General features: G+C 39.6%; 1 protein-coding gene across 6 annotated transcripts in view; it reads left to right on the forward strand.

Annotated features, from left to right (window-relative positions):
- The window catches only part of Btrc (beta-transducin repeat containing E3 ubiquitin protein ligase), a 181,437-nt gene that overhangs the window by 46,991 nt on the left and 119,355 nt on the right, over positions 1–15,091 (forward strand). For 4 of the 6 annotated variants that reach the window (XM_036170838.1, XM_036170789.1, XM_036170819.1 and 1 more), the window contains exon 2: positions 2,660–2,701. The exons of the other annotated variants lie outside the window; for them this stretch is intronic. In XM_036170838.1, coding sequence (XP_036026731.1) covers positions 2,660–2,701 — 42 coding nt within the window. The remainder of the gene's footprint in view (positions 1–2,659; positions 2,702–15,091) is intronic. 6 annotated transcript variants of the gene reach the window in all.

Here is a 15,091-nt window from a genome sequence, read left to right on the forward strand (position 1 = left end):
CCAGATATGGAGTAGCTTTGCACCTGTGAGACTAGAATGAAGCCCTAAAAAGGCCTTCCTAATTATGACTTTGCCAGAGAGACTAGAGTGACCCAAAGCAAATTAATACATAGCTTTTTTTCAGTGTTCTATAGCAACATTTTCACTGTTCTGCTTTAGTACAGAAAACAAAAGATCTTAAAAGCCACTGGCAAAGACATAAGAATGAAATAAGAAAACAATTTTTTGATTCTAATTTCTAATTTTCTTAATTGCCAAAAACTTGTGTTTTACTTTTCTTTCATTTGTATTAACATAAGTTAGATCTGGCACTTGGCTAAGTTTGCTGTAAGATTTTTCTAAAACTGGGGAGGTGTGGGCAGGAAGATCAGAGGAGTTTAAGGTCTTCATTGGCTATATAGTGAGTTCCAGGCCAACCTGGGATACATGAGACTCTGTCCAAAAAAAAAAAAAAATTATGTCAGTTGTCCAGTAATCCATATTTACTACAGTGAGCAAGGCTTCCCAAGGTTATAATAAGAACAGGTGGCTTTATGGCCATATCAAGCTAGCAACATTTTAATCTTAACTTGTGCAGCATTATCTTTCTTTTCGCCTTTTCTTTTGTAACCTATTCTGGCCTTGAATCTGCAGTAATCCTCCTTTCCAAAGTACTGTTGTAGTCAGGTGTGCACTGCCCACATGGCATTGTCCAGTGATTTCTAAATGTTTATAGATGTTAAGATGTGGGGGCTGACCAGGTGTGGAGGTGCACACCCTTAATACCAGCATTCTGGAAGCAGATGCAGCTGGTCTCTGAGTTCAAGGCCAGCTTGGTTGATATAGCAAGTTATAGGATAGCTAGAACAAAATAATAGAGAGACCCTGTTTCAAAAAACAAACAATAAGATGTGGAGACTGGAGAGATGGCTCAGAGGTTAAGAGCACTGGCTGCTCTTGCAGAGGACCTGGGCTTAGTTCCCAGCACCCATATAGCTCTCACAACCATCTGTAACTCTAGTTCCAAGGGATCCAATGCCCTCCCTTCTCTACTTGCACACCATGCACTCATCTGTACAGACATACATTCAAGCAAAACACATACACTGAAAAATAAATAAATCGTTTAAAGAAACCCTGTAGAACACTTTTAAAATGTTAAATCATGGCTAAACTCTAAAATTTCATGTTTCTTACTAGATTATAAGCTCTTTGGAATCATGTGTCATTATCAGTTGCTTCTGGTTTAAAATGTCAAGTTGCCTATTTCCCCCTTTAAATAAGGATGGGCAACTCTTTTAAAGGATACAGACATAGTTCATGAACTAAAGGGAAGATGTACAGTCAGGTCCCATAAGGAGTAAAGCCAGTTATCCATTCTCTTTAGCTCTCAAGACAGTGATTTTTCCATTTTTTTACTTGGGCGTGGTTTATAGTCCTTCCTGTATGTTGCCAGATTTTGTCAGTATTTTGTTGAGGATGTTGCTTATATGTTCATAAAGGATATTGGTTTGTACTCTTTATTCTGCTGCTATTGAGTTCATACAAGTTTTAAAGTTCTACTTATTTTTAATTCTAACATTTCCATTTGCTTCTTTATTGTTTCTTTGCTAGTACTTTTTATTTCAAGAGTGTTTGCCCTTAGTTATTGGAGCATTTTCATTCTAGCTATATTAATGCTTTCATAATTCCAGCATCTGTCATTTTGGCTTTGGCTGACAAGCTGAAAGTTTTGGTTTTTTGAGTTGTCATTGGCACTATTTTGGTTTTTTTGTTTTGTTTTGTTTTGTTTTGTTTTTTGAGACAGGTTTTCTCTGTATAGCCCTGGCTGTCCTAGAACTTGATTTGTAGACCAGGCTGGCCTCAAACTCAAGAGATTCGCTTACCTCTGCCTCTCAAGTGCTGGGATTAAAGGCATGAGCCACCACCTCCCGGCTGTCATTGGCATTTTTAATATTACAGGGCCCTGCATTTTATTCTAATCTCATTAAAAATGGTCATATTTTCTGATGCCCATAGTGGTGCTTGGGGAGGCTATGACAAGAGGATTGTGATTTGTGGGTTCACCATCTTATCCCAGTTCAAGAAAGCCTCTGCAAGCAGCATTGAGAGCTACTCTGCATGATACTCATGGCCACCCTGGTACCTGACTGGTGGTCTGTGTTCTATGTCAGTTCTGAGAGTATTTAGCTTGTTAGAGTTACATCCACCCATCTACAGCCTGCAGTGAACACTGAAGTTCAGTGACCCTTATAGGATTGCTTTCCTGGAGTCTTTCCCACAGCATAAGTGTCAGTACTATCAGGTTTCTTAGGGCCTCTTATATCAGTTCTGCATCTAGAAAGGCAGGGCTTTATTTAAGCCAGAAAATGTTAATGCATCTGGGAGTAAATGACTAAAGGAATGAGGGGCAGGGGTTGGGGTGGTGCAAAGCAGTGAGGCTTTGACTCTCCCTGCTGGTCAAAAGAGAAGGCCTCTTTATTTCAGAGCTTTGAGTTCCTGTGGGTCACACTGTTCCTTTGGTGAACTTTACCATGGGATTGCTTAGAGATAATGCAGAGAATTTAAAGAAGAAAATGTGAGATTTTTCATTCTCTCAGCATACCCTATAGAACTTGAACTAGAGTTAGGCGTTTTCTGGAACCCTGTACCTACACTGATGCTCACTTTTGGGTTTCAGGCTGCAGTTCCGGCTGGTGGATATTGGAGGAATAATAAAAAGGTAAATTCATTGTTGGTTCAGTACTATGTTAAGGTCCTCTTCCCTACACACTTGCTACTGTTTATTTCTCAGAGGTCTCCAATAGCTGCTTCATGTGTTCTGGTCATTTGTGTTAGCTGAGTTTAGTGGGAGATACAGGAGATGTGTGCTTACTGTGTCATGCATGGAACTGGGACCCTCCTTAGTCACCTTCTCATCAGTAATGCTGGTCAGCAGTACACTCTGCAGCTCGAGTCTTTATACTAAAACCATGCTCCAGCATAAGGCCATATCATGGTAATGAGTGCTTCAGAAGAGTGTGTGCATTGTACTTGATGGGTATAGTGCCTGAGGTCAAGTTATCAGATCAGGTTCATTTACTGCATTCTTCATTTCCTTGTGCTAAGTTTTTGAAGTACCTGAAGAATATGTGTTAAAAATCTCAAACTGTACAGAATTGTATGTTCTCCTTACCTCCCTTTTTTATCTGTGCATGATACTGATTTTTGGCCTCATACATGGTAGAAAAGTATTCTATCACTGAGCTATGGCCCCTATTTTGCTTATCAGTTGTAAGTTCTATTATTAGGTAAATTGAAATACTTTGAAATTTTGAAGCAATTTCAAAGATGTGAAAAAAAGCAATTCACATTTTTATAATGTATTTTGACCCAGTATACTTTACCATTTCAGCATCCATTCAGTGTAAAGTTGATGATCTGTTTTACTTTTTTTTTTTTTTTTTTTTTTTTGGTTTTTCGAGACAGGTTTCTCTGTGTAGCTTTGCACCTTTCCTGGAACTCTTTGGAGACCAGGTTGGCCTCAAACTCACAGAGATCCGCCTGGCTCTGCCTGTTTCTTCTATTGGCATAATAGGACATTTTTTAATGGTTCCTTTAGAGGTTAAAATATACTTTTTTTTTAATAAATCCAAAGTCTTGCTATATAGCCCAGGCTAGCTTTCTATCCTTTTGCTTCAGCTTCCTGAGTGTGTGAGCCATAAGTGTCTACTTCTATGTTCTGTAATATGTATTTAAAAGTGTTAATCATGCAGTTAAAATTATGTATTCACAATCTCTAATTCCAGAATATTTCCATTATGCCATGTAAAACTTATTATCTGTTATATAGTTTCTATTTCTTCCTCCAGCAATTGCCAATTTATATTCTGTCTATATGTGTTTCCTGTTCTGGATATTTCATATTTTGATTCTGGCTTTTTTTACTTAACACAATATTTTTTGGATTCATCCATGTTATATATAGCATGCCATATATATATATATCATATATAGTTATATATATCATATATAGTTATATATATATCATATATAGTTATAGTTTGTTTTTACAGCTAAATAATGTTTTATTTAACAGTACATTTTTTATTCAGTCAATTATTGGAAATATTAGGCCATTTGCAACTTTTTGACTATTTTGAATAATACTGCTATGAACATATATGTACATGTATTTGAGTGCTTATTTTCAATTATTTTATATATATATATATAAATGAGTAAGCAGAGTTGCTACGGTGATTATATGTTAATTCTACATTTACCCTTTTGAGATTTTTCAAACTTTTCCCACAACTTCTGAACTATTTTCTGTCTCCACCAGCAATATGTTAAGAGTTCCTGTCTTTTTTTCCCCATCCTTTCTAGCATTATTTTCTGTCCCAGGATTGTTTTGTACTTTGACACTAAGGCTCCAGCACATCTGGGTGTCTTGGCATGCCCTCTCCTGAAGTATCTGGTTGACTCCAGTGTTTTTTTCAATTGCCATCCTACTTGGGTGTGAAGTATATGTTCTGATTTTCATTTTCCTAATGTTGGACAATCTTTTCACCTGCTTGTTATCATTTGCATATTCTTATAGATCAGTGGTTCTCAACCTTCCTAATGCTGTGACCCTTTAATACAGTTTCTCATGTTGTACTGACCCCCTAGTTTCATTGCTACTTCATAACTGTAATTTTGCTACTGTTTTGAATCATAATGTAAACATCTGATATACAGGATATTTGGTATGTGACCCCTGGGAAAGAGTTGTTTGATCCCCAATGGGGTGGTGACCCACAGGCTGAGAACTACTGTAGAGAAATTCCACAAGGTTTTGTCTTTGTTTTGCTTTTTTGCCTATTTTAAAAGTGGGTTACTTGGCTTTTGTTGTTATTGTTATATAAGTTATCAAGTCTCTGGACTCAGGCAATCTCCTGCCTTAGCCTCCAGAGTGCATGTCCTAAGAACTCTTGTTTGACTTCTTCCTCCTCTTCTTTTAGTTTTTATTTTTGCACTGGGAATTGAGCTCAGAGCTTTAAGCATACAAGACAAGTTTTGATTTTGCTATATCTCCAGCACAAAAGACCTTTGTGTATGTGCCACATCCACATGTGTGCATGTGTGTAGAGTTTAGAGGTCAGCCTCATGTAGCACTTTTTCAAGAGCTATTCACCTCATTCTTTGAGACAAGATCTCTCATTGGTTAGCCAGGAGCACACCAACCAGGAGTACACTATAGGCTGGCTGGCCAGTGAGCCAAGGGCTCTCTGCCTGTCTTCAGCCCAGGTATTGTAAGCACACACCACCATGTTGGGCTTTTGACATGGATGTTGAGGATCAAGCTTAGGGCCTCATGCTTGCACAAGCACTTCACTGACTGAGTTATTCGTCTCTCAAAAAACTCTTTATAAATCCTAGGTAACAGACTCTTATTAAATACATACTTTGCAAAACATATGTGCCTTGATTTACTGTAGTATAGTCTCTTAAAAAACTCCTTTTCACACTTGGTATTTCTATTTTCTACTGTGTATTTTTTTTGTCATATTTCACTTTTATGTGCGTTATGAACACTAGACATCATTATTTTTGCTTAATTTGCTTATTTTATGTGTATGCATGCTTTGTGTATGTGTTTTGCACATGGATGCATATGTGTGCTCGTGTGTGTGGGCGCGTGCGTGCATGTATGCATGTCCATGTGTAGATGTCAGTGTCACATGCCTTCTTCCTCTGTTGCTCTGCATTTTAATTATTTACTTTTGTAATACTATTGTTTTCTTCCTCCCTCCCTCCCTCCTACCCTTCCTCCCTCCCTTCCCTCCTACTCTTCCTCCCTCCCTCTCCCTCTCTCTCCTTTTCTTTCAAGACAGGGTTTCTCTGTGTAGCCCTGGCTGTCCTGGAACTAGCTCTGTAGACGCCTGCCTCTGCCTCCTGAGTGCTAGGATTAAAGGTGTGCACCACTACCGCCAGGCTGTTTGTATTATTTTAAGATGTGTGTGTGTGTGAATGTATCTATGCACCTCATTTTTTATTTTATTATTTTATTTTTTATTTGGTTTTTGGTTTTTCAAGATGGTTTCTCTGTGTAGCTTTGCACCTTTCCTGGAACTCACTCTGTAGTCCAGGCTGGCCTCTAACTCACAGAGATCCGCCTGGCTCTGCCTCCTGAGTGCTGGGATTAAAGGTGTGCGCCACCACCACCCGATGCACCTCATTTTTTAATCATTCATTCACTCATTTATATGCATGGGTGTTTTGTCTGCACATATGTTTGTATACCACATCCATCCCTGATGATAGCAGATACCATAAGCAAGTGCTGTGTCCTCTGGCTGGAGTTACAGATGGTTGGAAGCTATGTGGGTGTTGGGAATTTAATCCATGTTCTCTGGAAGAGCTCTTATCTGGGATGCCACCTCTCTAGCCTTCACCTGTGTGGGCTTTGTTTTGTTGATAGGATCTCTCATTGACCATGGAGCATACCATTTTGGCTAGGCTGCCTGGCCTGCAAGCCCCTGGGATCATATGTCTCTACCCACCTTCCCCTTTTCCCCAGTTCTGGGTTACAGTGAGTTCTACCACATCTGACTTTTACATGAGTCCTGGGAATCCGAACTCAGGTCCTCAGGCTTGCCATCTCCCTAGCCCCGGCTGTTTACTTTTTAAAGAAGGTTTTGGATGAGAATGTTTTAAAACATGTAGTGGCATATTTACATTTTGGGGTACTTTTTATATATTTTTTCCAGCCTGTTTTTTTTGTCTGTTTGTTTTGTTTTTGTTTTCTTAGTCTTTTTCTCTTGGTGCATCATGCTATGTAAGTTTTTTCATATTTTTATATTATCACTTTTTTCTACAGTGTTTAATCTGTAGGAAAAATTCAATCTTGTGAAATTACCTTTTCAGATATTTTTTTTTTTCTTTTGGAAACTTTCATTTTGCTTTGAGACAGGATGGGTCTTGGTCTTGCTGTATTCCAAACTGTTCTTAGCTTCCTGAGTGCTGGGATTGCAGCTTTGTGCTACAGTGTCCGTCTTAATTTAGTTCTAGACACTGAATATTCTATTACCAAACTTCTGAATTTCCTCACTGGTGAGGCAGAGGCAGACAGATCTCTGAGAGGACAACCTGATCTCCAGTGTGAGTTCCAGGACAGCTGGGGCTACACAGAGTAACTGTTTTAAAAACTAGTTTGCAGATCAGCTTTATGCTGTTTTCATGGACTCCTAAGATTTATTTATTAGCATAGCTTTCGAGTGGCTTTTGTCTAGTAGAGTATATTAATATAAATGACTTGGGTTCTGGGGCTGTCACTTTTTAGTCTCGTTCGGTTTCTGCAGTCTGGCTGGTCCGGACAGAAGAGGCACTCCCTCGGGTTTTGGGATTTCTGGTTGTGGTGCTTGTGTCTCTGGCCGTTTGCCTCCTTGTGGTTTTGCCATGTGCAAAAAGAGCTTCATACTGGAGACATAAAGAGGAGGTGAGTTCCAGGTTGAGTGAGTGATCTGAAGATTTCTCCTTCAAGACACACGCTCCTCACTTCTAATCTAATCTAATCTCTTTGTCCTCTATAAATTCTGCTCTGGGTTTCAAGTCCCATTGCTCTGGGTTCCCTTTTTTTTTTTTTTTGGTTTTTCGAGACAGGGTTTCTCTGTGTAGCTTTGCGCCTTTCCTGGAACTCACTTGGTAGCCCAGGCTGGCCTCGAACTCACAGAGATATCTGCCTGGCTCTGCCTCCTGAATGCTGGGATTAAAGGCACGTGCCACTACCACCTGGCTAGATTCCATTTTTTATGTCACTGATGGAAACTAACCCTCCCTCTAGAAGATTAATACTGTTTTATGGGCTATCTCACTCATCTGTCATTGTGCATTACCTTAAACTATTTTCCTCACATATTGCATCCAGTTTTCTTGGCTGTGGTGGTTGATACCATGCTAAAAGCTGATGTCCTGTTGCCTGTTTTTCATTTAGAGTTTCTGTTTATTTATACATAATAGCCATATGAGATGGCTCTTAGCTGTAATTCCAGCATTTGAGGCAGGACGATCTCCTGTCTTACATAGTGAGTTCCAAGCCTGACTGGGTTATATAATGAAACACTCACTGTCTCAACAAAACAGAAAAATCCCAAAGCAAAAAAATAAATTTAATATGTTTTGTAAGTTCTCATTTTACACAGTTCCTATGTACAGAAATTTCATTTACCACAATTTAAGTAATACCAGCCCTCCTTGGTTTGATCAGTTAGCATGGTATGTTAACTATAACTACACGGTATGCAGATGTCTTTTGCCAATTCTTCAGTCCATGGTAACTGTCAGAAAACATGTGCTATGGTCAGTTTATGTCTCCAAAATCTGCAAATGATTAGTGGCTGCTCACCTGTTACTACGTTTATGTACAAAGTATTTAGGTGTGTTGGTCTCTTCCCACTGTTATATTTTGTAAATACTGATAATTAGAATTGAAAATTGAAGAACAAAGATAAAACAGAGTAATAAAAATAGTAACTGAAGTTTGAATGAAAGGTAAAGACAGTAAAGAAGAAACAGCAGACAATACCAGGATATCCAAGTATCCAGATGTGTAGCCACGGGAAATTGGGGAAGGTGAATTTTACTAACAGAAATAAGGAAAGCAATCATGATGTTTGAAAAGATGAAGATGTCCCTGAGAAAACATTTTCACATTAAAGGAAAATTTTTCATATTCTAAGTTCTCATGTAATACCAGGCAGGGTAGTGCATGCCTTTAATCCCAGCACTTGGGAGGCAGATCTTTGTAAGTTGGAGGCTAGTCTGGTCTACATAGTGTGTTTAGGACAGCCAGAGCCTCAAAACAAACAAACAAATAAATAGAAGTTCTTATTTAGATATTTCACAACACAGGATAAATGGTAGAAGCTGATCTGAACTTAGAACAGCAGTTTGTGGAGGCATAGAAAAAGTGATTGCTGTGTATGGAATTCTTTTTATTCTTGTTTTATTTTGTCTTTTTGTTTTTCAAGACAGAGTTTTCTCTGTGTAGCCCTGGCTGTCTTGGAACTAGCGCTGTCGAAGAAACTGGCCTTAAATTCACAGAGATCCACCTGCCTCTGCCTCCCAAGTGCTGGGATTAAAGGTGTATGCCACTACTACCTGACTGTTCATTTGCTTGTTTGTTTCACGTTATATTGATTTAGTATGTGCACACATGTGTGTGATGTACATGGAAATCAAAGGACAATTTTTGGAAGTCAGTTCTCTTTTTCTTCTATGTGGATCCTGGGGGTTGAACTCAGGTTATCAGGCTTTAGCAGGTACCTTTTTATTTGTTGAGCCATCTCACTGGGCCCTTAATTATTCTTAAGTCTTCCCCAGCTCCTATATTTCAAAAGTGCTGACCCTTAACATTGAGATTATGCTATGCCTTGGCTTAGATTCAGTCCTCTTCCTAAAATTTTCTCACATCTGTCTCTTTTCAAATATATACAGTTTTTCTCCATTCTGTTTTTTTTATTCTTATATAGTTGGTCAATTAAAGTGATATGTATTTAACATATACAACATGTTTCCATACACACAGTCATTGTGAAGTGTTTGCCACAATCCAGCTTACTGCCTATAACGTTAATAGGATACATTTAGTATCTTTGACTTTTGGAGTAACAAGTCTGGGTACAGATGACCTGGGTTCTCTGCTTCAAGAGCTCTCACAGGGACGAAGTGTTGGTCAGGGCTGTTGTCTCATTTGAAGTCTTGATTGAGGAAGACTGACTTCCAAGCTTTCAAGGTAGTGTCAGAATTATTTTCTTTAAGAGCTATTGGACTGAGAGCCTCAATTCTTATCTGATTGCTGACTGAAGGCCATCCGTCATCCCTTGCCACATGATCCTCTTCAGTATGACTGCTTGCTTTGTTAAATCATGCAAGCCAAGCAGACACTTCAGTCTTTAGCAAGATGGCAGTTAACTTTATGTAACCTAATCATGGATAATGACATCTGATTGCCTTTGTCATATTCCCAGGAAGCAAGATTCTAGGGCCTACCCATACAAGGAAATGGGGTTAAACAAGGGCACAAATACCAGGAGCCAGAAGCCATTAGGGGAGCATGTTAAAGTTTGCTCGCCACAATTATAATCTGTTAACACTATTTAATTTGATGTTCAGAGTGTTATGTGTTTACTGTTTTATTCTTCATTATTCTAAGGCTGTGGTTTAATGAAGAAATGTGTTCGGTTACTAGGGTTTTAGTAATCCTAGGCATTCTTAGGGGTGTGTGTGTGTGTCTGTCTGTTTGTCTGTAAATGTATGCATATACATACTTTATTTCTCGAGATACATTTGTGTCACAGAATTATCTTCAGTTATAACTCAGCAATATAGCATTCATTCTGGTTCCCCCGCCCCCCCAGAAGCCTAGCTCTTATCCTATTTGACCTATCAGTTCTCCTTTATAACCCATCTAATGTTGCTCATGTATTATTTTCTCAATTTTCTACCCCATACATCACATGGAAGCATTCTTTACTGTTTTGGGGTCATTTGGCAGCATGTACAGTGTGCTGCTTTCTACCTTCTTTAAAACCTGAGTCTGGCCCCTTTAGTCCCAGTACTCGGGAAGCAGAGGCAGGTGGATCTCTGAGTTCGAGGCCAGCCTGGTCTACAGAGCGAGATCCAGGACAGGCACCAAAACTACATAGAGAAACCCTGTCTCGGAAAAAACAAACAAACAAACAAAAAAACCCAAACAACCCCCCCCCCCCAAATAATCAAACAAACAAAAAACCAACCTGGGTCTGAAACTGAGTTCTGGACCATTGTCTCTCCACCTCCAGTGGTGCCTTGTGCCCACCTGAGGGACCTGTGCTGCTCCTGCCACTTGCTGTGCCTAGTGTGGGTATAGACGCTCAGGTCATCCTTCTCACTGCTGTCTAGTCCCCAGCTCTATGCCAGGCTCATCCCATCCTCTTCCAGGGATATCATTCTTATGCTGTTTGGAATCCAAAAGCCTGTCTTGGGCCACTGCAGTCACCCAGCATGATGCCTACTCACCTAGCAACTGTTTAATGGAATTGTTTACATAGGGAGGAGACCAGGGAGAGATAGCACTTACATTTTTAAAAAAGCTTCATTATTTTGTTTGTTTGTTTGAGACAGTGTTTCTCTGTGTAGACCTGGCTGTCCTGGAACTCACTCTGTAGACCAGGTTGGCCTCAAACTCAGAGATCCACCTGTTGTCTCTCCTTCTGCCTCTGAGTGCTGGGATTAAAAGGTATGTACCACTACCATGCCTTTATTATGAGGTGTGTGTGTGTGTGTGTGTGTGTGTGTGTGTGTGTGTGTGTATGAATGTATGTAGTATATATATAACTTTATTGAAAGAGTATGTAGTAAAAAAACACTGACATTAGCCTGAGAGAGCAAGAATGAAAATGAGTTAGTATATTATTGTTGTTGTTGTTGTTTTTTCAAGACAGGGTTTCTCTGTGTAGTCCTGACTATGCTGGAACTCAACTCTGTAGACTAGGCTGGCCTTGAATTCAGAGATTCTCCTGCCCCTGCCTCCTGAATGCTGGGATTAAAGGTGTGCACCACCACAGCTCAGCCATATAAAGATTTATTTATTTATTATATATACAGAAGAGGGTGCCAGTTCTCATTACAGAAGGTTATGAGCCACCATGTGGGTGCTGGGAGTTGAACTCAGGATCTCTGGAAGAGCAGTCAGTGCTCTTAACCTCTGAGCCATCTCTCCAGCCCCAATATATATTATTTTTAAAAGCACTTTTAAGCAAATGTGTCTGCACTTAATATGGAAGTCAATTACTCCTATATATATGTAATCATTACATGGATGTGTGTGTGTGTGTGTGTGTGTGTGTGTGTGTGTGTGTGTGTGTGTGTGTGTGTGTGTGTACTTGTTGCATTTGTATGAGCCAGGATAGGCTCATGCCAGGGCACATGTGTGGAAGTCAGAGGACAGCCTCAGGTATTGGACAGGTCATCTACCTGTTTGAGACAGGATCTCTCTCATTGTTTGTGGTTAGCTATGTCGGGCCTTCTACCCTGCTGTAGAGCACTGGGATTGCAGACCATGTACTATCATTCCCACTTTTTCTTGGGTGGTATGAACTCAGGTCTTCCAGTTTGCACAGCAAATGCTTACCTACTCACTACCTTCCTAGCTCCCATTAAAGGCTCTCACTCAGGCTTTCAAGCCCTTTCTTTCTATTCACACACTAGAGGTTTACTTTCATATCCTAATCATGATTTCAGACTGCTCTCCCAGCTAGAGTCAGTGTCCATCTCTGCCACTTCTAATCACTTAGGGTTTTTTTAAAATATTTTTTTATTGTTTATGTATGTGTGTGAGTATGTGTGCATGTATGTGCCCATGGACACCAGAAGATTTCTTGGAACTGGAGATATGGATGGTTGTGAGCCACCTTGTGTGTGCTGGAGACTGAACCCAGTTCCTCAGGAAGAACAGCAAGTGTTCTTGTATTAGTCAGAGTTCTCTAGAGGAACAGAACTTATAGAGTGAGTGAGTGAGTGTGTGTGTGTGTGTGTGTTAGAATGACTGTGGGCCAGCTAGTCTAACAATGGCTGTCTACCAACAGAAGGTCCAAGAATCCAGTAGCTTGTAATGCCAGTGCGTGAATGAACTCACTAGGGAGCTCAAGAGCCAGAGCAAGCAGGCAGAGAGAGCAGTCCTCCTCCTTCCATGTCCTTTATCTAGACTGCCAGCAGAAGGTGTGGCCCAGATTAAAGGTGTGTCTTCCCACCTCAGAGATCCAGGTGAGAAATGGGTCTCCCCACTTCAAATGATTTAATTAAGAAAAAAATCTCTCAGGTGTGCCCAGCCATCTGGGTTTTAGTTCATTCCGGTGTAGTCAAGTTGACAGCCAAGAACGGCCATCACAGTTGTTAACCTCTGAGCTGACTCTCTCTAGCCTGTCATCCAGACTTTAAATACTGGACTTATTTCTGATTGGTCCTCTTCTTTCCTTACAAATTGCCATTGGCTCGTCTTTTCCCTCCCCACCTTGTTATGGCCATTGGTTTGGTGAGTACAACAGTCTTAGGAGTGGGCCTCACTTTTCTAGGTTCTGAAGGGCCTGGACCCCTTTGGCTTCCTATTTCTTAATAAACTGTGCAGTTCTGTGTGTGACTTTAAAAATGCCTCCCCTGCTTTCTTTTTGAAATAAGTTCTTAGCCCAGGCTAACCTACCTCAAATTTATAGCATTAAAGTGCTATTTTTATGTATAGTTTACTATTTAGAATACTATAATTCAGAATCTCTTTACCTTTGCTAGGTACCCCTTACCTTTTGGTAATTGATTAATCGTCCTTTACCAGAGGTTATACAGGTGAATAAGTTAATGAATTATGAAAAGATTTCTTCTAACATGTGCCTTATTTACACTGTAGCTGATTTAATCTCAATAACAGTGAGTAGTGTCGGTAATATTACTGTTCTATAAGCAATGGTTTCTTCTCTCTGGTGTGCAGTTTGCACTGTTCTCTGATGATTAAGGACACATTTTTTGAAAATTTTCATGGTCAGAGTAAAAAAATGTATAAGAGAAGTGTTTATTTAGGAATTATGGTTTCAGAAGGCTAGAGTCCATGATAATGCAGCATAGGCAGCCGGGGCAGGCAGCAGGCAGCTAAGGCGGCAGCTGAGAGCTTACATCTTGAACTGCAAGTAAGAGGCAGAGAGCATATTTGGAATTTTTTTTTTTAAAGCTTGCTCTTTCTTTTTTTTTTTTTTTTAATTTATTTACTTTTATTTTATATGTTTTTTTTTTTTTTTTTTTCCTGCATGTAAGTCTGTGTAAGAGTGTCAGATCTTGGAGTTACAGATGGTTGTGAGCTGCCATGTGAGTGCTGGGAATTGAACCCAGATCTTCAGGAAGAGCAGTCAGCCAGTACAGCCATCTCTCCAGCCCTTTATGTCTGAACTTGTCTAAATATTGAAAAAACAAAACAATAACACTTGTTGTCTAACACAGCACAGTGTTATTTTTATGCTTTTTTTTCTTGTAGTTACTATTTGTGTTAATTTATCTCCCTAAAATAGTATAAATTAGGGTATAGCTTAGATTGTTTGCTTATCATACACAAGGCTCTGGTTTCAGTTCCCAGCACTGTGCTCACACTGTGTGTGTGTGTGTGTGTGTGTGTGTTGTGTGTGTGTGTGTGTGTGTGTATGAGCACTGAGGTGAGAATGAAATGGAATATAAGATGGAGTAGGTATTTGATGAACCCATGAGAGACAGACATTGAGGCCTTACTTCTGCCATCGCCACCCAGTCACTATACTGTCTCTGAATCTTTTATTTTCCTGGAAAAACAACAATACTGACAACCCTTTAAATGGAATAATTAAAGGAAGCACGGATTTTTAGTGAACAGTTTCCATCTGGTAAACCTTATACCCTGTGTCCACTCTGGTCATGAGGAATAAGTATTTGATTGGTGGATAAATTTAAATGTTGTTACAGACTCTAGTTCATACTGTCTTCCCAGAGCATTTTCAAATTGAATTGCCATTTTTGGAACTCTGTTATTAATAATAGTACATTTTCTTTCTTTCTTTCTTTCTTTTTTTTTTTTTTTTAAATTTTCAGAGCTGAGGACCGAACCAAGGGCCTCTACCACTGTGCTGCCAGGCACTCAGGAGGCAGAGGCAGGCAGATCTCTGTGAGTTCGAGGCCAGCCTGGTCTCCAAAGCGAGTTCCAGGAAAGGCACAAAGCTACACAGAGAAACCCTGTCTCGGAAAACCAAAAAAAAAAAAAAAAAAAAAAAAAAAATAATAATAGTAGTAGTAGTAGTAGTAGTAGTAGTAGTACATTTTGCAAATTTTATAACCCTTATTTAGTTTTTCTACAGCTTTGTGTAATAACCTAAATTGATTTGCGCATCTTTCATTGTAGTTTCATTTTTGGAGTGAACTAATAAATAGGGCTCCTTAAAAGGTGCTAATTGAAGGATTGGCCAGGATATGGTTTAAGAAACAAAGGCCCTTCCTATGAAGCCTGACAACCTGACCCAGGACCACATCGTTGAAGGAGAGCTGTCCTCTGCCTTCCACTTGTGCACCATGCCATATACAACCCCCACTCTCTCAATAAACA

This window comes from Onychomys torridus, chromosome 1 (genome assembly GCF_903995425.1).
Source record: "Onychomys torridus chromosome 1, mOncTor1.1, whole genome shotgun sequence".
NCBI lineage: Eukaryota > Metazoa > Chordata > Mammalia > Rodentia > Cricetidae > Onychomys > Onychomys torridus.